Raw genomic sequence first — 24,290 nt, forward strand, 5'->3', positions numbered from 1 at the left:
AATAAAGAGTACAGTTGTTTTTATTTAGAATGAATAATTAATTGCCACATGTGATTCACGTGATGTGAAATAATAATAATAATACTATTACATACCGCTACCTTACTTAAAGATGAGTGCAATGAGATGGTTTCCAATATTTATTTGTCGTATTCTATCAAAATATTTAAAAAAAATTACCTATTCTTATTCTGAATTTAAAATATTTTATAATGATATTAAACTGACGTAACTAAATAAAACATATAGAAATAGATTTAAAAATCTGTAAACATTTTCAAATGTTTGGCCTTCAAGTCACACACAATTAAGTCCGTACAAGTTATTTTTTTTTTTCTTACATTAGGTTACTACTAGACGAAGTAGACCAAAAAATAAAACACAATTTATAATACGTTTTAAATTGAATATTAATATATATTATGTACAATTCGAACCTCAATAATTCAAAAACATTTATTACTCGAATTTTTGTTTTGTTCTTTGAATAGTATAATATTATAAGTATTGTATACTTGAAAAATGTACGTACAATTTATGTTTAACCCTTTACCCCTCGAGATTCGATTAATTTTGATAAATGACAGTATTTAAAGAAAAAAAAATTAACAAAGTACTTAATATACAATATATAGAAATCATCTTTTTAATTGCATTCATCACATATCGCGTATCGTAGTTATTACTTAACGGTAGTTGTTGGCGCCCGTTTAATATAAGCTTTAACAATAACTAATATTTATATATAACGGGAATTGTGCCAATATATCACTACTGTGTGTAATAAATATTTCTTATGAATTTAACTTCATCTGATAAACTATGACTTATTATCCCTCCATAGAATTACAGTTATATTTATTTACAGTCAATAAATAAATAGTATAAAAATGTCCCGAAGAATATCATTATTCCAATAACATTATCATGCCTAAATAACTGCATTAGAATATGAATTTTCGAGTTTTGTATCTTAATAAATTGTGCTAAACGTTTGATTTCTGAGACATGATTTTTTTTTTTTATGATTGATGGCACAAGAAAACACTGGCTGCAAAACTCTGCAGAATTATCGTTTTGTATCAACGTAGTTTAAATTTAAAAGTTACAAAGATAGTCCGAATAGATATTTTCATCGTTAAGCGAAAATTTAGCTCTAATTGGCAAACTATTACGTGCCGTAAAGATGGGCAATTTGACATGCGTATTTAAAAAAGTCGTTTATATTTTGAAATTAAAAATGTTAATTTTATGATAATTACTATATTATATGTTAATGTTAAAATATATCCTTAAGTTTTTACTGATACACATTATTCTAATAATCTTAAATTTATATAAAATTAATATATGTTTATCGTGTTGTGAGAATTGTTCGCAATACCTGACCTGATAATTGTTGGCCACTTGTGATAATCCTATTTTAGAACTCCAATATTTCCAACAATTCCTGGACTAAGTATACCTTGTCTTGAATCCAGTGGAAAATATAAATGTAATAAAATTATTAAAAACAATTAGAATAAAACAGATGTATTTCAACAATGGACAATATCGTATTATAATAGGCTGGATATTTTCGTAATAGAGAGATTAAGCGTTGATGGCTATACAAGTACGGTTTTGTGTAATTAAAATATGTCTAGTCTACTTTACAAATTAAAGTGCCATACTAGTGGTTAGAGTAAGAATAAATAATAAATAACATTAAACATTAAGTACCGATTATAATAATATTTTGTATTCTAATTAATACTTGACCATATAGCTCATAATTATAATTTTGCCTTATCCGGTTAAATTTTAATACTTAAAGTTCATCGCTCAATAGTCGTAATATTGGTCATCATAAAAAATAAAATAATATATATTTATATAATAATATTTTAAAATCGTTTTGTTTCCAATGCAGTCAAACACTATGCTATGTTAGATAAAATGTCGTTTAATAATTTTAATATTTTATCCGATTTGACGCCTTGAATTATTTATCGTGCACATTTTCCAACTACTAGACTAACCAGTGTAAAATTGTTCATATCTTGACTACAACCTTAACTGGACTTTGTGTACAATACTCGATTTCCTGCTTTTCCGTTACATATTATTTATGTCTTATATTTCTGGTAAGTACCTACTTATGTAATAGTTAATTCCTTTTAGACCAGTCTGCATCTAAAAGGAATTAGGAAATAAGTCTGTCTGTAGCTTTAATAAGTACATAAATAGAATTTTTTATTCGGTCGAAACCTTATTATTACTGAATATTGTATTAATCCTAGTAAACAAAAAAAAAATACAACAAACGATTGGTATGCTATCTATTATTAATATTATACAATTTTAGCATATTAATTGTGAAATGTATATATAATGTATATAAAATGGCGTGTTCATAAAAAAAAAAAAAAAAAAAACTATGACGCATAAATTATTTGTTTTCTTCTTCTGTTTGTTAAATGTTAGTTATTTTTAATAAGATTCTTAGGATTTACAATAACTAAATTTCACGAAACAAAATATTTATTCACATTATTACTATATTATACCTGTGGATTTTATTAAAACCATTTATAATATATGACATTATGTTATTATGATTTACACTGTGAATAAGTTGGGGACATATTATGCACATATTTACGAGAAGAAAATTTATTACACTAAATATGGGACGGTCGTCAGAGGAGAACATTGAAAAGTTCAATAATAAATACCATTCGATTTGAAACAAAATTGTAACTTCGCCAAAGTATATAGTAACACAAACGTCTTTGAAGGGTTTCCAGGGATTTCTTATAGTCATTGATGTTAAACCGATAGCACAAAATTGCATTAAATGCGTACTCGTATTGTATTTAAGTGTAATCATGACAAAATTATAAAATATTCTTAGTATTTCATGTATTTTGTATATCTTATTATGACAAATATTAGGATAATATAGTTGGTTTTTTTTTAATTTAGTGGTATACCATACAGAAATAGATTCCCCGATATCTATTTTTAAGTAATGATATTATGTAGATTAAATATTATGTTATTGACAAATAATTAAACATCATTTACGCGTAATAGAATTTACAAACATATTTTTTAGCTCAATAAAACGTATTAAAATCCTACGATACGATATTGCACTATAACTATTATTTATTTGAAGGGAAGAAATAAAAAGCTAGGTTACCTATAATACGTATCTTTTAACGGTTTTTTTTTTTTTTTTTTAGAGTTATTTTGTTCTAAAGAAAGTCCAAGACCCAAAACTTTGACAATATCAACCCAGAAGACTGTATACATGGCAGCCGTACGTACATACTTCACTAAGAATATTGTGATAACACTCGAATTCGAGGGGCCGAGAAAAAAAGTATAGAAAACTTTGAGTTCTGGTCTTCGATCATTTGTTGTCTAATGCGTATTGCGTATATACCTACGAGTATATTATACTCTGTCGCTTTGTTGCGACGTCCCGTTCGCGAAATGCCTGTAAACGATTTAATTTCAAAAAAATAAATAAAAAAATAAAACATGTCACAATTTTGTTTTTTACGATCAGCAATTTTTAATTCGTATTATAGTCTCGTCTTTATTATACGTATTAAATACCATGTTTATCAACGGTTTTGTGTTATGTATTTTTTTTTAACGTAATTTTACAACAGTGAAACCATTTTACGTTATCTGAGCACGTAATTATCAGTTTAGGTCCCTAAATATAATTCTCGGTACTCGAGAAGGCCTATTATGCTCCAGGGGCTTGTTCCTTATGTTAATTTTAACTTATCATTTTTTTTTTATCTTATTAAACCTTAAATTATTATTATTATTGACTTCGACGTATTATTTAAAACGAGTTTACAAAAACAAATTATAATATTAAATACAATTACGTTTATTAATTATTATCGACGAGAAATTTAGGACTATAGGTTGTTGTATTATTTACAAAGTTTTAGAATTTATTTGCATAATATTTAAATTGATCGTGCAATGCATATGTATATATGTATTAAATTAAAACGATGAGATAATCTATGTATATACAAATGAAAATATGGTTTTCGATTTATTTTATCGATATCATCGTATTATTATTAGGTATAGTATTATTATAGTGAATAGTGATTGTTTATCGTTTAAAATTATAATTATTATTGATGGCTTTCCATTGTTATAAAAACCTTATGTGTTTGAACATAAACTTTATAGTATTTTACGAGCATATTTTATCAATATTATAAGGAATTATCCGATTGTTGAATTTTGTTAATCCCACAGATTCGTTTATATTAATAATATTAATTCATTATCGCTATGCAAAGTTACTTCGCCGGTGCTATGTTTGAACCATCAAATAATGTTTTTTATCTAATGGACTGAGCGGGAGGCTGCCGCTGATGGACTATATGGATACAGCGGGCTCGCGTCGGATGGCGTTTTACATAAATAAAAATTTGCATTTGAAATATTCAGTCCAACACTTTTGCCGAGTTGATAAAATTGATTTATATTCGATGATACCTGGTTGGAAACTTTAATCGTCGTCAAAACTTAAATACGCAATGACCACAAATTGACATCTTTGCGTATTGGAGTGGTTTCAAATTTTTAAAGTACCTTATATACGCCCAAAGTTTCGTAAAAGCTACACACCCACACACACACACACATATATATATATATATATATATTGTAACTAGTACATAAGAGTTTTGTGAGTGTATCTCATACATTTTCCCTGTGGATTCTGTTTGTATACTCGGTTTTCGTCCACCGGGTCTTTGAGCAAAAAGGGAAAAAAGTTTCGTTTTAGTCCCCTCTACGGGTCTGAAGACAGGGGTAACTATGAATTATTTACTTCGGCAGCACAACGGACATCGGTCTCCCGCAGTGGGTTCACACAAATGCCATTAATGTAACTAGCGGCGTTATTTCTTTAGAAATGCTTGCATTATTGTTTATGGTTAAGTATAAAAAGAAATAAGAGAGAATAAGAGCTTAACTATATATATATATATTATTTCAATATGTCTCTAATTGGACCTAGAAAAAATATTACGATTATACAATTCAAAAGTTTTTCGAATCAGACATATTAGATTTTGGTTTGGATATTATTTATTTATTACTTATATTATTTACGAATATAAATACATAGTTTAATTAGAAATATATTTGTATTCAATATACTATTATATAATTTTTTGTAAGTATGCACTACGAAATAAATATCGAAGAATTGAAAACGATATGATAGTTTACTCATCAAAGTAAAACTTGAAATCAATATTATTGCTTTTTTCATTACGATAGAAAATTATTTGAAGAAACAATTGAACTTAACAAAGATTATTGTTTTATCATAATATTAACTAAAAACAAAGTGTTATCATAGGATGAATTAAGAGTATTTCGCTTTAATACTTATGAGTTTTTTATTACTATTGTTGTTTTGAACTGAGCATTTTGTTTTGAAAGCATATACCGATTGTAGTCTATACACGTAAATATATACGTTCAATTTCCGTATTTTTGACAAGGACATTTCAAAACGAACTCAAAACAAACGTTCGGGAATTGTTGTGTTATCGAAAATATCGCGTGGACGAGTAGATACAACAATAACATAAACGCATCGTATCGATTTTCTGGTTTTGAAACAACAATAATTTTAATTCTTATTCAAACTTGAATCACAACATAAAAATGTATTAGATAAATATATATAATATTATGTAATATACCTGTTACCTAATCACGAAATTTGTGTGCTCATATACATTTATTAACAATTTATATAACAAACGGACGAGTGCGATGCGAATAAGACGTATAATGTGGCACATAATTTAATTACACCTACTTCGTAATTTATAATATGCTGACCCGAGCGCGTCCGTGAGATTTTATAATTTCGGCAGTTTTTTAAACGGACTTCGCGAACAAACGGAAATAGAGAAAAGAGAACACATTACAGTGTAATACGTTTACGCTATATTTTACAAATCGCTACTGTGAACTCATACTGTAGTCATTTCGGAAAACCAACCGGGCGCGCTCGCGTTATCTACACTCACGTGCATACATTACGCACAGTCGTGTGCGTATAGGAAACACTATAGTAGACACCGTCGAGGACGACGGCGTTTCGTCGTTTTTCAGCTCACCGCCCCGCCCCGATAGCGCTCCCCCCCCCCGCTCGCCGCCTCGCCGTCCACCGGTGAGCGCAGTCGGAAATCTCGTATTTACTTTACTCGCGCCCCGCGACACATATATCAACTAGATTTTTCCGCGACGCGTTCGGCGCGGGACGACAAAAGACGATTTATTGCAGCCAACACCTGGATTAATAGGTTTTCCCGGATACTGCAGGACGGTAAAACAAAATAATAAGAATACGAAAAAAAAAAAAGGCGAGATAATTCTACGTTTTTTCATCGGCTCATCCTTTCCGCCTCTCGCGCCCGTAACACTTCTACACACTATATAATATAAACAGCATATAATATATAAACTACGCGTTGCATCACATAATGCGCGCTACACACGTCGAAAATTGTCGATGTATACGCGGCGGCTCATCCGTTGGTCACACACGCGTTAACTTATTCAGAACGATTTATCACGGTCGAGTGTGCGTGAAATACACTAACGCGCCGCCCGGGGGGGGGGGGTAGAGGACGCGTAGTCGTTTTTGAATTATTACGCAGTTATTTACTATATCGCGTTTCGGTCGTATACGACGTACGCACGTTAAACGAGCGCTAGAAATCCGCGCGAATATTGTCGGCTGTACCGCGTGCAGGACGATTCGGATTCGTACGACTTATCGCGATAATAAGCACTACGACATACAGTCATCGTAGCCACACAGACGGACACGGCGGGGCAGAGGTAAACAAGTAAAAACCACCGGTTCTCCGTACTTTTCGCATTTGTCGCGAAACATTTTAAAACTTATTTTACGTTATTGATTTACAATCAAACGCGCTGGCAGTATTCATTTATTTTAAGACGAAACATAGAAATCGTATTGATTAATGATGACATCCATATATTATAGTATATACAGTATACACACTTAGTGACGACTAGTTTGGGCTACACCTACAGAAAAGCGCCGGATCCGCTGCGTCAATCTATCTGGCGACGACTGTGCGTCTCGTTTTATGGACGTACGACGCGTGCTACGCGAGTCTCCGAGACGACGCGGCGAGCGACATTTCGTTTTCGGGCAAAACTCCGATTTTCCAAAAAATTCGACAGAAGTCTGCCCGAGACCGCGAGGAAAACCGATGGTCAACCGCGACGGGACTGTACCGATAACAATATAATCGTCTGCGCCGCGTTGTCGGTGTTGATTTGTACGCGCGAAATCCGCACAAACGGCAGACTGGAGCGCGCGCCGGATGATCGTTAAAAGCGCGAGCGCCGTCGGCCCACACGCAATACATAATAATATAATGACATTATTATTCGAGCACCATATATATATATATGTATATGTATATCGGATAAAGGGCGCGGGCGGCCGTGCACTTAGTTCGGGCGATGTTAATGAAATTTTACAAAGATCTAAGAGCCTATCGCGCAGGCGCGGGCGCGTCCTATCCGCCGTCGTCGTATCCGCCGTTATCCGCGTTTAATGCGCTTAATCTCTTAGGGTGAACGCACGACGAGTGAATAATACGAACGATTTATACGCACACATATTATATACATATTGCGTAGACTCGTATTACTCTACACGTTGTACGATAATACGTTATACGGGCGCGCGGACCCAAGTTCATGCACTATGCGTTGTACCGACGAGCAAAGGCCGTACCGCCGTTTAACAAAAGCAGACGCGCATACGCTTTCTCGCTCCGCGGATATGAAAACGAGATGTGAGCCGCTCGAAGACGCGAAGAAGTCGCCGTCCGTATTTACGCGGTGTTCGCGGAATGAAAGGCGAGTGGAAATCCTACTTACACCGGTGTTATGACGATATTATTATGCAGCGTATTGTCCACGTATTATGTTTTATTGGATAAAATACCGTTAATAACGTAAAAGGCCACGTCGAATGTCTATAACATAGTATTTGCTGCTTTTCGTGAAATGTATTGAAGAAAAAAAAATAAACAGGAAAAATCACTTCCCTCGGAAACTAAAAGTAGAATAATAACCGTTGTGAGAAATATCGTTTTAAACGATATAATAATATTGTAAATGACTTGATTAAATCAATATTATACCGTCGTGGAAACGATGGAATAGATATTCATAATATTGCAATCATCAATACTTGACGAAAATCACTAATAATGTTAGGTTTATTTTATTCTATTCGAACAGAACGAGCCGTTGTCTAACAGCGGTTAGGTATCATCTCGTAGGAGTTCATACTGTTATGAGGCGTATTGTATTGTCATAATCGTTTTAAAGATTAAACGGAGAAAAACGTTGTATAAATGATGTTTAACGCATTTAGTAAAAAAAAAAAAAATAAAATAAAATATATACATTTTATAAAATAACGCTGTAAAACTAATACATTCAGCGCTCTGCTCGGAATCAAATATGATGTAATGTCGCTCGGCCCGTTATGAGAAACCGCGCTGGTTGCGTACACACAAACGATGTTAATCCGTAAACTGTACACACTTAATAATATGTCATATATATATATATATATATACACGTATAACTATTTGTAGAAAAACACGCATAATATCTCACCTATACAATATATTACACTCGAATGGAAACTTATACGGATGGCTTGTCTAAGCCTGTGTAGGAATTCCTATACACATTTAAGATTCCGGGCGGAGAGACGGTTTTAAAATGATGTCTGTGTGCGTATTTTTTTTTTTTTTTTTTAATACACTTTTTAATGACAAATATGTTGAAATCATCAATGTCGTAGGAATTTTATTATACTAAAATAGATCTGGTTTGTACATTGAGGTTTCAAAAGTGGAAATTTCTCAGCACTTATCAAAATAACCGCAAAAACTAAAATGTTTTTTTACGAAGAAAACGATTTATTTTTATTTTTGCATTTTAAAAATAATTACTTCTTACAGTAATTAAAAAAAATCGAAAATCTATTAGAAAATTTTAAATTATTTTTAGAAACGTTTGAATTTTAAATGTAAACGAAATTTGTCAAGATTGTGAATTTTGTTTTGTTAACATATTATATAATAGGTTAACGACCGTCTACACTCGGAATTGTTCCTTATCGTAGGTATACAATAATTTATCATCAGCACATCCATTACAGTGACCTACTAAATTACAAGGTACACTTGACATCCACGATAAAGCAGAGCAGTTACATATTTGTTCGTTTTTTCTTTATAATTCGATCATACAATTACCACGTGTATTGGGTTAAGTTATTTTCCTGCTAAAAACCATAGCGATCTTTAGCTATAATTTTCTTGATTTTATTTATTTTTTACTTATTTTTACCTTTTTATTTTTACTGACTTAATAAAACACGTTAATACTATTTAACGTCGTGTATTCAGATACTTGGAAAAATAACTATGCTCATTACTCACGAATGGAAATAATTGTGAAAACTTGAAGCGTTTCATTTGAAATATTATTAACGTGTTATAGTTGAAATATTTATGCAAGACTATTGCTTGCATCGTTTTTTTTAAATACTAGGTAATATCGTTTTCTTGCAAAACGGGAATAATTGCAATAATGTTATACTTGATAATATACTACATATATTTTTTGTCTATCAGCTATTTTCATATTATAACCCTGCGGTTTGTATGTATGACTAATCAGAACTCAAAACTTGAGAGCCAGTAAATTATATCAGTGAAAAATTCTGTAAGTGATAGGTGATTTATAAAGTATTAACATAAACCTATGATTGACAGTTTAACTATTAGGAGAACACAAACAATTATGTTATTAGCTAGTTGGTGTAGTTGTGACGCATTTTCCAACAAATTAATTATTTGTTGAATTTAAATTTTGTAATTTTTTATGGAATTGTATAATGTAGACGGTAATCTGAATAATTAGGTTAAATCTAGAAGATAAAAAATCTCACCCGTTTTAGGTGAAAATTCTTGCGTGTTATTCTATTCAAATTCTTAAGTCGCTAACCGTGTTTATACATTCTCAAAGGATTGTAATGCCTATAATTAACCTTAGTTTGCACCGACCTGGATGGAAGTAACATTTTAAGTGGTCGAGGTAGAAGATTTGTTTTCTCAATCTATCACTCGCGTAACATATAGCTAGATGAATTGTGGTCTGCATTTCCATGAATATTATTCCCAAGTTGAGTTTAAGGTGCTGTTCTATAATATATAGAAAATAATTAAAACTAAAAAAATCTGATTCTGTTGGATGGTTGATGATTTTTTTTTTTTTACATACATTTTATACAAAGGTCAAAGACCATAGAAAATATTCCACGCTTGTATAATAAAAAAAAAAAAAAAAAATACTTTTGAAAGTATGTAATGTAACGAAAGATATTAGAACTCGAAAAGAGTATCACAAATGCAAGAAATTGCAGAGCGCGATTCACGATAATACAATATTATTATTATATAAAATATGTCATGTAAAACAAGCCGTGAAAACAAATCTACTACCGTTAAACAAATCCTAAAAATCTAGTTGTGTAGATATAGTTATAGTGCGGAAAATATAAAAACGATTTTTATATAATCATATGTTATTTGTTTCCGGGTATATATTTGTTCGGAACTCAACTATGCCTGAATGCGTGACGTATGAATAATATTTGAATAAGAATGCGTTACTTTTAAATTCCCTTGACAGATCCGCATACAAAACCATCTACCACTATAAAACCATTCTAAAAGTAACCGGAAACGATTACTTTGTTTACTACGAGTTGACTTAAACTTTTCCGTTATCAGTTGCAAAATTTCATTCTAGAGTCAAAATTCAAAAAATAATCGTATATAAAAAAAAATAACATCAATTGTAAATCTTGTGCGCTAAGTACACAAATCATCAGTGCGATTTCGCTACATTTCTACATCTACACGAAATGAAGCTAAAATCAAGAATCTAAAATTTACTATAACTTCAACTGCTAAACATTTTACTAGTTAAATACCATACAATAGAAATTGTACATAATCTGCTATTAAGAATTATATTATTGTTTGTTTGTATAGAATCTATACTAACCATCTCATTAGGAACCTTTTTTTATTTGTACCAATACAATATTATAATAAAACATATACTTATTTATGAACAATAAATTAAATTTTTTATTGCATACTTTTGTGTAACAATATTTTTTTTAACGCGTCTGTCGGATTTTTTTTTTTAAGTAGGCGGTAAAGAAAAAAAGGTTGGGAACCACTGGTATAGATCGAAATCTGGTTTAATGTATAAATATATAGAATTTCAAAATGTATTTTATATTATGTTTATTTGTAAAATGTTTTTAATTGAATGTTATCAATATGAGATATACTAATATTGTTTAAAACGTACAACTTCAAACTAGGATAATCGTTTATTATTATTACCTTTTAGGTAAGAGATGGAGTCACTCAAGTATTATAAAATATGAGTTTATTTCTAATCATAAACATAAGCAATTTTATAAAGCATGATTTACCTATATAGTATTTAATATGATGAATTTAAACTTTACCTGGTGCATATGGTAAGACGGAAATCGAGTTAATAAATCATAAATACAAGATTTTTATGGAGTGTATGGAGTCTCATATTCATAAAATAATGATATTATATATAAGTATATAAAAAATAACCTACAACAAGCGTTAGTCACTACATAAAGTAAATGTTCGTTAGTAAGTATGTTATGCATAAATACTTACGTTACAGATTAACTTATCATAATAATTATTTTTCAATACAATTGAATTGAAATCCATGTTTCACAATATACAGTTGAAAAATCTTGATAAATTATAATAATATATTGTGCATTGTATGCAAGAATTGAAAAAAAATAAGTTGGTTATAACTTTTCAGCGATCTAAGGGAGTCTTCAGAAATGGGCCAGACTTAACGATAGAAGACAAGAATCTGTATAGTTTTGATTCATAATTAATGACGTTAAAATATACTGTGGCGTGATTTTAGAAATGCATGTTAAATAACTTCTCTTCTACCAATCGTAATAACAATCATAAAAAAATAGAAAAAAAAACTATGGGGTGAGAATATACATCTTTGTGTCACGTAGATGACGCCCTTGAATTTAAATACTAATAAAAAAAATATTTTTTAAATAATACTACTGTTGGACGATTTTTAAAGCAGTCAACCTAATTTCGTTCATAAATAATATGGCAATAACAACAATACCGTGACGGGTTTGAATAATAATATTAGCCTGTATAATATATACACCATAACGATGGTTTTAGTTATGAAATGAATGCTGTACATAATCAAATTTAACCACTGTCACGTTTCTTTTTCTACAGTACGATCGTGGTTTCGGATGGGGTGAATATAAGTATAACGATAATAACAATAATAATAATAATGAATCCGCGCAGCCAAACGCGATCGTCGACGTTCACTGTTGTTGTTGCTTTTTTCCCGACGAAATTTTTCCCGGACTCGATTAGCCGTCTGTCCGAATGTCGGCGTTTTATCGAACACATAAAATTATGAGCATAAAACAACGTACGCTAAAAACAAGTGCGCAATATTGAAATTCATAATATTCAGCCATGTATTTTAATGTAATTATTGTTAACTGTTTTCGAGCACCTTGTGCGTGGGAGTAGTGTTCAATGTCCATAATTTTTAACGAGATAAAAACGTTAAGACACGCTATATATATAATATATATGTGTGTGTGTGTGAGTGTGTATAGTGCACTTCAACAGACCGGATACCTCTAAAACCACATTTATTTTAATTAAATTTTAGAAATTTAGCTGTTTGTAGAATAATAATTTGAAATCGATTGTTTTTTATGAAAGGCGTCTGGTCTAAATTAACGTTCTTCTTTGTTTATTTGTGTTTTTTTTTTTTTTTATTATTGTTATTAAAATGCCCTTTTTCTAATTATAAACGCAAACTGCACTATACAGTGTTTGCAATTTTATCGAGAACCTAATATGTTTTTTTCAAATATATAACGGCACTCTTAATAATATTGGAGTACTCGTATTTATTAATATTTTCCTTTTTTTAAATACTTTTCCTGTGTTTGTTCATATTTTTTAAAACGTCGATCCCTTTTTGTACCATAATTGTAGCATTATTATTACGGCAGTCAACAATTCATTTTATCTCTCCGCTACACGCATGCGAGAGCGGAGACTTAAAATAATAATTACGGCCAGTAATCTATTGAATGTTCATAACGTTAACGTTTTCAGAAAATAATATGTACCATTGTGCAGTGTATGTAAAATGAAATCAAGTATTTACTATTTTAATAAATAATTGTCTTTAGTTTATAGGTTTACCCTAGATAGTTATTAAAAAAAAAAAAAAAATGCAAACCTAATCAAAATGTACAATTTATACGGATGAATCGTAAAATATTATGATCAGTTTTAAGACTTTTTACATGCGATTGTTTCAAACTATATAATTTATTAATATAATGATATATAAAATATCTTCTTACATTTTTTCAATGCACATACACACTATACATTTTAAGTATTTATGAGTAAAACCATATTTTATTTTTCTAATCAAATACCTACGATTCAATTACTTACGATAAGGATTATTATTAGTTTATTTTATTTTAATTAAAATACCAATATTCTGGAATTATTACAATAAAGCTAAAATTGTCTTCATATAACCGCCTTGTTTGTTTTCTAACTAATTATGACAATAATGATAATAATAATAATGCATTCCATTTAATATCGAAATCACAATAATTGGTGTAATTTTAGACAGTTGAATTTAGCTGGGTACTGTGTTATAAAATATAATAATATTATGTGTACGTTTTATTAAAAAAAAAAAAAAATTGTATTATTTCGATTCGTTCAAGTTTTCTAAAAATTTCTTCTCATATTTTCCCTCTGGGTCATACAATTTGGAAAGTTGTTCATACTCATTGGGACGACGAGCTTTTATCGCGTCAATTGCTTTTTTCATCATGATCTTTTGCTCTTTGGTGCATGACGAGCAACTATCTTTGACTAACATAGGTACTATTTCTGAAAAAAAAAAACGCAAACAATCATATAATATATTAGTTTAATGGGCTATAAAATATGATAATTCTTTCAGAAACAGTTAGATATAAGTTTGAAAAAAACCACGATATACAATCCTCCCAAAAGAGCTAATATGTTAATACACAATATTGACTAAGAATATTAATATACACGATTTTCAACGTTCTAAAATATAGAGTTTATCAATATGTAAAAAAAAAAAAATAGATAATTCCAAAAACATCACTGATTTTAACGATATTGTGATATTTTGGTTATGATCAAAAATAATGCAAAAATAACTATTTTAGTATACTCGAGGTTTATACTGTATTGGTTAATATTAGAAATAAAATAAAGAAATAATCAATGTAGTATAAAAGATGTACAAATTTATAATAATATGAATTGTAATTGCCTGCGCTTAAATTAAATCTGTTAATTCATAAAAATGTACATAAAAAAAAAAAACCAGAAATATCAAGGACACAAAAAACCGTCAAAAATACAATTTTTTTCACCAATTATTTGTTGTTATATTATACATCACGTCTCTTGATTCATGCATATTTTTTTTTAATATACGTTTAACTTAATTATTATATTTATTTAAATAATTTCAAAATGTATTATACAATTTTACTTTAGCACATGATGGATATTAGTTATTCATCCTTAGGTACAGTTAATATTTTAAGCAGACAAAAAAGGAACTATGTCATGTACTTGCCAGCTATATATGACTAAATTATATTAAACTACTCAACTACTGCAGATGGAACCTTTTTTAGTAGTTTACGGATGCTAATTCGAAAGAATAAAAATGTAAAAAAAAAATCGATAGTAAAGTCACACAAATGTATTGTTTTATTCATTGTTGTCGTAACATTATATGAATGCCAATAATAAAGAATTATTTTATTTTATATGATAAAAACAATAATAATATAATAATAGTTATAATTATTACTATATTATTATTATCCAATGTGTTCATATGATGAAAATACCTATCATTAAATATATAGCTACCAACTTATTTTCTCTATTCAAAAGTTATAAGCTATAATATGGTAAAGAAACTAATGATTTCCAGATTAGGACGTTACACGCGTTAAACTCTATCAGCATTCGAGGGCAAAAGTTAGGTATAATTTGTATAACGTAACTTTATAATTCATATTACCTTTCTACGGCGTCTTCCGTTTTCGTTATATCTGCTGTTTATTTAACAGTGAGACTTTGAATGTTTAAAATTGTTCAAAATATTAAATAAATAAAAAAAAGGTTGATCAGTTGTATACATTGTATTCAATTTAAGTGTTATTGTTAAAAATGATTAACAATTATCGCAGATTTGTTTGATTAAACTGCTGTTAATTGTTATACAATGTCAATTGTTTGTTTATTATTTATTTTTTTTTTTTGTTTTTATTTGTTTGTACTGTTGATATAATAAATTCAGATAATAACTGTAAGGGGACAAAGCGATTTCACCAATATAGGCATCGATTCCACCAATTCTACAATGTTATACGTCATAGTAGGTATACATAGGAACTATTTTTTTTTTTTTTATGTAGTTTAAGTCCGTTTTTAAATGAAATGTTAGCAAAGTTTGAATATTTAAATGAAAAATACGCTATTATTTATCCTTATGATGCATAAACTATAGCTCTTTTCCATAATTATTTCTGATGAATGATTATCGAAAATTCCCGCAAATTCCAGGAATTGCACATCCTTATAATGCAATAATGTAGTGTTATTTTTAAATTGTTTTATTTAATGCGTTCATTTTATTACAATGTTTTGAATAGTATTAAAATAAAAAAAAAAAAAAAACATTTTCGACGAGTAAGTAATCAATCGAATTGTGTTTCCGTTGAAAATTACACGGTATAATTATTATGTTTATTCTGAGTACACGTTTCCGTGACAAATTATTCACTAGCTTCAAAATATAATAACTGTAAAAATGATGCGAACACAGTCTTCGTGAATTAAACGTGTGTAGTTTTAATACCACAGCTGAACAAGCTTTGCATACTTATATAATCTCCTTTACTATATTATTATGTATAAACATAACGTATTATAAAGTACATAAAACCGACGACAGTTTAATTTTTGATTACTTTTGCCGTGTCAAAAATAAAAAAAAAATGTATATCGGAGACACAAGGTATTATAAATTATTATGATATTTTACTGAACCGTTATTTAGTGAAAAATATTTATCTTAACGTTATTTTCGTTAATACTTGTACAATTTTACCAATAATCATATTACATTTTGACTTATAATTTAAAACGTAATACACTAATTATTTACAACTCAGTTCTATTAACTAGTTTCTATTTGCTTTTAAAGCGTTTCAAATATAATAAATAAAGCCTTTAAAGTAAACACGATAATAATGCATTATAACACGAAAATCCATTAAGCCGTATACCCCCCTTTGAGCTAAATATAGTATTCATATCGAGTGATAAATTGTAACTGATATTTATGTAAATTGTAATAATAATATAAATACTTAGTCGACGTGATACACGAACGATTTTGGTAATCAATCATAGTAACTACTGAGCGATTTAAAGTTTTTAATCATGTGAACTTTTTATAATCGACTGCATCGAATTCAAAACGTCTATTGGAGTTTTGTTTTTGTGTTAATACAAGAGTTACGTTTAGCATAAAGATCAGTAAGAAGTAGTGTACAAGTATAAAAGTAAGATCCCGTTCGGGTCGTTAGCCAATAACAAGCGAAATGTCTTTGCTCATTCATTCGAGTACACCCAAAACTTCTCATAGGTTGAGAATTAGATTTGGCAAAATTGTCAGTGTACTTCTTGCTCGTGGTATATCTATATATTCCGTTCTGAATAATAACAGTTTCAGACTGAAATAATCTAAATATTAACAAATTAACTATTTTTATGAAGACCAGTTTCATACACATATTAAAATATAATATTTTATCATCGATTATCGTTACTGTTAATTGATTTTAATAAAATATAGAACACTTGGCCCGGTTTACACGACATCTAGTAAACTAGCTTAGAGTTGAATTCACATGAAATGGTAGGTTCAGAACCCAAAAGTGCTATCTCAAAATATCAAATTGTTTAACAGAGCAATTTTAAACTTTAAACCATAATTCTTTTGTAATGAATTATTATTAAATATTACAATTAACAAAATTGTTCTGCGTTAATCCCTAAAAAATGATTTTTGTTCTAAAAAAACGTTATTTCAAAAAAAAAAAAAACCTAAGTAAAAATTGTCTGTTAATATATATTTTTTAACTGAGATATTTTTACAATGATGTTTATTGTTATATAATAAATAATATGTCATCGCAATTATTTTAAAATTATAATCAAATTTAAAATTTATATAATGTAAGCCAAGTAAATATTACTTGCTTGTGGGTATCAATCGAGTAGCACATTCGAATTGGGGAGACTATGTAGTGTTCGCTCTCACCCCTCGATCTTTATTTTTAAATTGGTACTAAATTGACACGATGGCTTCACGATAACTTGATTTATTAAATTTTATATTAAATATGACGTTGTATTTCGATATATTTTAATAATTATTTTGTCAATACGAATATACATCGAAAACAATATTGTGTTTACGGAAAGTCGGCAAACTATAGTGATTAAAATTCCTGTAATTTAACATATCCATTGGCTATGCTTAAAAATGACTTTGCTTTATTTTGTAAAATCGTATGTTTAGCACAGTCTGTCTACTAAATAACTAGAACCTTCAATACGAAACATCAAATTATCGAAACGTCTTTATATATGTTATATGTTAGTTATTAAAGACATGGCATCAATACGTAAATATATTCATCCTATAATAGTGTAGTGCAGAAGTCGTCGTACTTTAATTAATTTGTGGTTCAAACTATATAATATACATTATATACACTCTTACTTTTCATTTCTCTAAAGTGGGCCGTGCACGGTCCTTCGTTCAGAAAACATTTGACGTTGTTCGACATCAACCTAGTGTTGTTCAGCATTTGGTCTATGTTGATTTTCTCCATTATAGACATGTATCTTTTGATCTCCTCCCGGATGGCCGGATGAGGGTCGTCGTCCTTGTCCACAGTCTTTACAGCATCGTCTCCTTCGGTTACGGATATCGACACGCCTACCATGGTTGTGATTACCAACACGGAAATAAACAGTTTTGAGTACATTTTGTTATTGTTTCGGTGTACTTATTATTTTTCGCGTGGACTACGTTCACCAGTGTAGAAAACACTCAGATGAGGTTTAAACACTCTGTAAAATCGCTGTACCAACACGCGCTCATATTTATACAAATCTTTTACGCACCTGCCCAAAATTGTCGAGGTCGAGTGTTGATCATCTGGTCCGGGTAATAGTAGAAAATTACTCCAATTAAAATCCTTCTGTTTGCGTCGTCAATCGCAAAGTCTGATATGAATCTTGCGACCTCGAGCACACAGATAACAATATTACCCAGGTATATATAATTTATAATGTGCATACCATCAGACACGAAATCACATTAAATTATTTTAATTGTGAGTTTTAATTTATTGTTATTATAACACACATTCATTAGATACACGAAATTACTGCGCAATACATTTTTCATCGTCCAAAAGCATATTATATCATATGAAATGTCCGTATTATGGTGAGTTGAATCGATGGTGAATAATAACAAAAATTGTTATCGCCGTTGGACACGTAGTGTCGATCGTATTTCGATGTTAAATAATAAATATCCAAAGTAGGTAGTAATTATTAGTGCTCTTAGTGATTTTTTTTTTTACAATACAAACAATACTCTTCGAATTGTTTATTTTTCTTATTAAAAAATTACATTTTTACGTTACTGAATACAAAGTACGTGACTTTTTCTGTTTTATTAGAACGAAAAAAAAATGTATAAAAATCGACTTAAAAAAAAAACACAATTTATAAACAAAGTCTTTAAAAACTTTATAATTATTTATATTTTGCGCACTCCCTACGAAAACAAATTTGGAGAATTCAACCTTTTTTAATACAAACAAATCATAATTTATATAAACAGTTCCTAGGAATTTTAATTTTTCCCAACTTAATTCTTAATTAACGACTTAAAAGTAATTGTAGATAATTTTAATTTATTTTGATCAAATATAATATCTATATTTTCAACACAAAAAAAAAAAAAAAAAACTATGGCTTTAATTTATTTTTACGTTACATTAGTTATTACGTTTTTGTTTTTAATTTCAATATTATTAAATTGGTAAATCAACATAATATTAAATTGTATTAAATTATCTACGAAGTTAACTTAGTTTAAATCAAGTTTCACAATTTATAAAATATATTATATATTTTATAACTATACAATAATTAATATACCTGTTCTGAGTCATTACATTATATAGGTATATAATATATAGTATAACAGTGTATAGTTATTAATGGGAATTACCTCAGATCTATATTTATATGATAATATTATATCTGTCGATTTAACTTAATACGTATAGTTTTATTTTTATAACCAATCGTACCTTAAAAATGTCCATTTCCAATAAACAATGTCATAATAAAATATCTTCAATGTATAATATATTATTATACAATATACACACTACCATGTTAGGTAATACTATAATCTAATGTACAATTTGACTTCCAATAATTTTTACGTTATTTCATAACAAATCGCTAACAAAAATGGCAAATTAAACTTAATCTAAATAATTCAATATGTAGGTACAACATTCACACTATGTTGCTCTATTTTTCTTTATGTTTATTTTAAAAATGTTCCTATTTTTACATCTGACTTAGGACTCAACTTAGATAAACGCTTAAACTTCTAACTTGGAATAGCCATAGAAGTATCACGACGAGACTTCCTGTCTCCGCAGAGTACGTATCTCACTGATAAACAAAAAATATTCTAAATTAAAAGTTAAAGTTCTTGTGTACAAAACATTACTCAAACCACTATGGGACTATGGTCTCCAATTATAGGGTACTGCAAAAGTTTCAAATACCAATAAAATACAACAGTTCCACCAGAATATTGCCCTTAGGAAAAAAATAAATGTCTTGCCGTTCATATCAAATTAGACATAACATAAAAACCTTTTAATGAAAATTGTGGTAGACAAAGCCGTACGCTTCTATAAAAAAATGCTCACAATCGTCTCCATACCAACCGAAAATACTAATAATAAAAAACCTTTCCTAATTTACCATATCTGGCAACTCAAGGTGTCGTCTAAAAATAAACTGGTAGCAGGACTTGTTACGAAATTAATAAAAAAAAAAAAAAAAACAAATAATTAAAAAACAACTCCCAGTCAAGTGTCACTAATAGGTGTCTTCTTATTCCAAATAATCATGTAAATCTTTCTTTCTTTCTATCATCATATATCATTATTGTGCTAGTAAGGAAAAATTGCGTATAGCTTCATATAAAATAAAAATAAATATTTTTATATTTTATAAAATTGTATTTTAATTGTTTATATTAAATTGCACCGTAGTGGTATAAATTATTTAATAAAATAACATAAAGGGTGATAGAATACTAAGTTAGTTAACTATAGGAACTAAATAAAGCAACAAAAAAAGTCAAGAAATGAGACAATGAAAGTAATTAATGTATAATGTATTTATTCATTTCGAAGAAAAGAGTTCACGCAACATTGCATTTTAAAATAATATTATCGATTTATTTAGTTTGACAAAATATTTTTTTGAAATTTCCTGTTTATATATAATACTTTATAGTTGATATATAATGATTATGTTATATATACTTATATATTAATTAATCTATCGAATTTATAATACTTTTAATCTTTTTTTTTAACAATAATACGTTCGCATTTTATTGAAACGCCTTGAAATTAATTAACTATACGAAGACAGTTTCAATTATTTGCAAATATACACAATCTGCGAAGAAAAATTATTATTTTTTTTTATTTGGAAAGATAATAAAGTATTGAAAATATTTAGTTTTTATTGATATTCTCGTTTAGATTTTGGTAATTCAAACTTTTTCGTGATAATATCTTCGATATTTTTTATAATGTAATAAAAAAATACCTATAAATAGTTATTTTTTATTTTTGTGGAACGAAAAACTTTATTTTTATTTTCATGAAACTGATTTATATTTTGTTTGAAATCTCCACCGAAATTTAATTTGAAGAATCCAATCGAGCATTTGAACTATACAAATATTATTTTGAATTATATATCATTACAAATTGCCTATATAGCATACTATGTATACATACTTATTTGTTTAACCTAAACCACGTATAAAACAGATCTTTATTTCGTATTGAATTTTTTTTTTTTTTTTGTTAACTAAACGTATAGCAATATATTACAAACATTCAGCGGGGTTTCTGATACTCATTATTAGGACACAGTTATTTTATTATTATTGATTACAAAGTGTTGTAAATTTGTTTTGCAAAATCAAATAGGTATCTAAAAATATAGTTAAAATTAAGTAAAATTAGATAATATTTGTAAATTTTGTAATGCATTATGTACATATTGTACATTAACATAAAAGTAATATATACGATTATAATATTACTATATTTAAAAAAAATTATATTTTCAGATTATATAAACATTTAAAAAGGATAGCCAAGTGACTATAACAGTCTAATGAATATTATGTATTGACAGGGTTACTGCTATGGGTAATTAAATGATAATATATTAATGTATTCCAAACAGAGATGGACTGTGAGCGTATATCTCTAAGTAATTACTTACAGTTATTCATTTTGAGTTGCACGAAAAAAAACAAAATCAGTTGGGTCTGTATTGGAACCGTATAAAATTTCCTCTTTTTCCTAATTTTTTAACATTTTTAAATTTTTCCCAAATTACAAACTAGATCCAATTTTCTATGTGGAGATACTCACGTTTTAGAAAATTAAGGCATATTTACTAAAATAATAAACAGGAAAAAACACATCACATTACTGTAAAATCAATGCATTTATCGCTCCGCTCAGAATCTAAAACAAACAAACAGCTTTCAAATAAATAACTTGGAATAGCGTTTATTAAATTTATTAGTAATAAAAAAAAAAAAGTTTGAAATCCTTTGATAAATATTACGATATAATTAAAGAGTATATTTTCAATCCGTCGATGTGTAATGTGATAAATTCAATTTTGTTTTAATTGTATAATGATCAATTAAATTTAGTTTTAAGTTATTCTAATTTATTCTATTATTTCTTTTACTGGGATAACATAAAATATAAACAAATAAATAATTGCCCTGAAACTAATTTCCGCCAGTTTGAGCGTCTCCGTTTCATTAGCTGATAATGTAATAAGCAAGACGCCGTTTTGTGCTGCTCGAAATACCCTTCTGTTATAATAATTTTTCATCGTTATCCAAATGAAATTTGCTAGTAGAAATTGATTGGTTAAAAATTTTAGTTTTAATTATTTTTCATGTCGATAGGTTCAATTTTTTTTTACAGATAGTATACATAATTATTGTGCATGTAAAAATATAGCTAATGATTTAGTTTAAACATTTAAACATTTAATATAATACTACAAATAACTGTACTACTACCTACATATTGCGTTGTATTAACGCCATTTAATATTACCTCTACATGTATTATAATAGGTATAGTACCATATTAATTACATTTTATCATAAATAACTGCGTTTCTTATTACGATCGGACGTCCGGTCGTTTGAACAGATTATCAGATATTTTAATGTTATGCTTTAACACAATACAATTTATGTTATCAATTATCTACTACGCAATAGCATCCATTTATTCTATAATAGATGTTTATTTTGAATTTATCATTATTTTTGAATTATTCAGAGAGCAGATGGTTATAAGCCTTCAAAACAAATGTTTATCAACTATATTATGTACTTATGCACAAGTATTAACGTTCACATAAAACAATATTATTATAACCATTATAATAAAAATACCTATATGTAAGGGAAGTTGTCTTTCTTTCGATCATAATATATTTCATTATTATAATATATTATACGCATATGTATACAATTTTTGGAAAATGTTAATCTATTCATATTAGAATTATTATTATTTTACTGTAATAATAGATGCATGATATAAGTGTACTTATAACGTTTTGATATCGAAATGGACGTTACAAAAATAAAAATAAATGGATAGATAAAAATTCACGACCTTCCGGAAAATGCCTTTACAGTAGATACTCGACAAAAATAAAAAGCTAACAGTTATATGGTTGGAAATAGGGTTGGCAGAAGAATAAAAATCGAATTACACAATACCCATCGCTAAATATCGAATACGGTGAATAGAAAATCGTATTATGACAAAAAAAAATAAAAATATTTTCGTCGTATCACTGTTTAAAAAACCTAAGAATTCTCTGAAAATGTAATAGGGTAAATATACATATATAGGTAAATTACGTTCCATACAATTTTTAAGGTGTTTGAACTTAATTTGTTGAACACTTTGTTGGTGTGTTTCTTATTCTTAAAATTTCACAATCATAAGCATAGTATTTGTTTTATCACTCAATATTAATTTTCATTTTATTAATATGTATTTTATAATATTATACAAGTGGATGTCCTTAAATAGCTATTATAATAATTGCACTATATTATAATAATAATGTAGTGAAACCATTAATTATTAATCATATAAATAATATGATTATTAATTTATAGTATAAAGCTTTTTAGAAAATATTTTAGTGGATTTTTATTGTGTTTTTACATAGCTGAATGATCCGATTCTGAGTATAAATAATTCGATGGTTGTGATCTTAATTTTGTCTTATTTTTTTTTTAAATGAGAGTTTTGTCCATATTCAATTTTCAATTTATTTAAATAAAATCATAATATCATAAGTGAAAAATATATACTTGAAAAAATGAATAACGGTCAATAACATCAAAAATCTTACTAGAATATTTTAATTAAAATTTAACCACCATAATAATAATTATTATAATTATGTTTAATTTATTTTAAAAACTAAAAACGCGAAATGTTTTTG

At 28.3% G+C, this 24,290-nt stretch overlaps 2 protein-coding genes across 3 annotated transcripts in view; one reads left to right on the forward strand and one right to left on the reverse strand.

Moving 5' to 3' along the window:
• LOC132917170 (lachesin-like) overlaps positions 1–24,290 on the forward strand; it is a 189,756-nt gene that overhangs the window by 17,670 nt on the left and 147,796 nt on the right. The window contains exon 2 of one of the 2 annotated variants that reach the window (XM_060977778.1): positions 3,231–3,307. The exons of the other annotated variant lie outside the window; for it this stretch is intronic. The gene's annotated coding sequence lies outside the window, so the exon portion shown is untranslated. The remainder of the gene's footprint in view (positions 1–3,230; positions 3,308–24,290) is intronic. 2 annotated transcript variants of the gene reach the window in all.
• On the reverse strand, positions 13,733–18,569 carry LOC132918306 (putative odorant-binding protein A10). The gene is made up of 2 exons (XM_060979471.1): positions 18,154–18,569; positions 13,733–14,192 (listed from the first exon to the last, which is right to left on the reverse strand). Exons 1-2 carry the CDS (start codon positions 18,419–18,421, stop codon positions 14,005–14,007), a joined length of 456 nt encoding a protein of 151 aa, XP_060835454.1. The 5' UTR covers positions 18,422–18,569; the 3' UTR covers positions 13,733–14,004.

The sequence above is a fragment of the Rhopalosiphum padi genome, chromosome 1 (genome assembly GCF_020882245.1).
Source record: "Rhopalosiphum padi isolate XX-2018 chromosome 1, ASM2088224v1, whole genome shotgun sequence".
Lineage (NCBI taxonomy): Eukaryota > Metazoa > Arthropoda > Insecta > Hemiptera > Aphididae > Rhopalosiphum > Rhopalosiphum padi.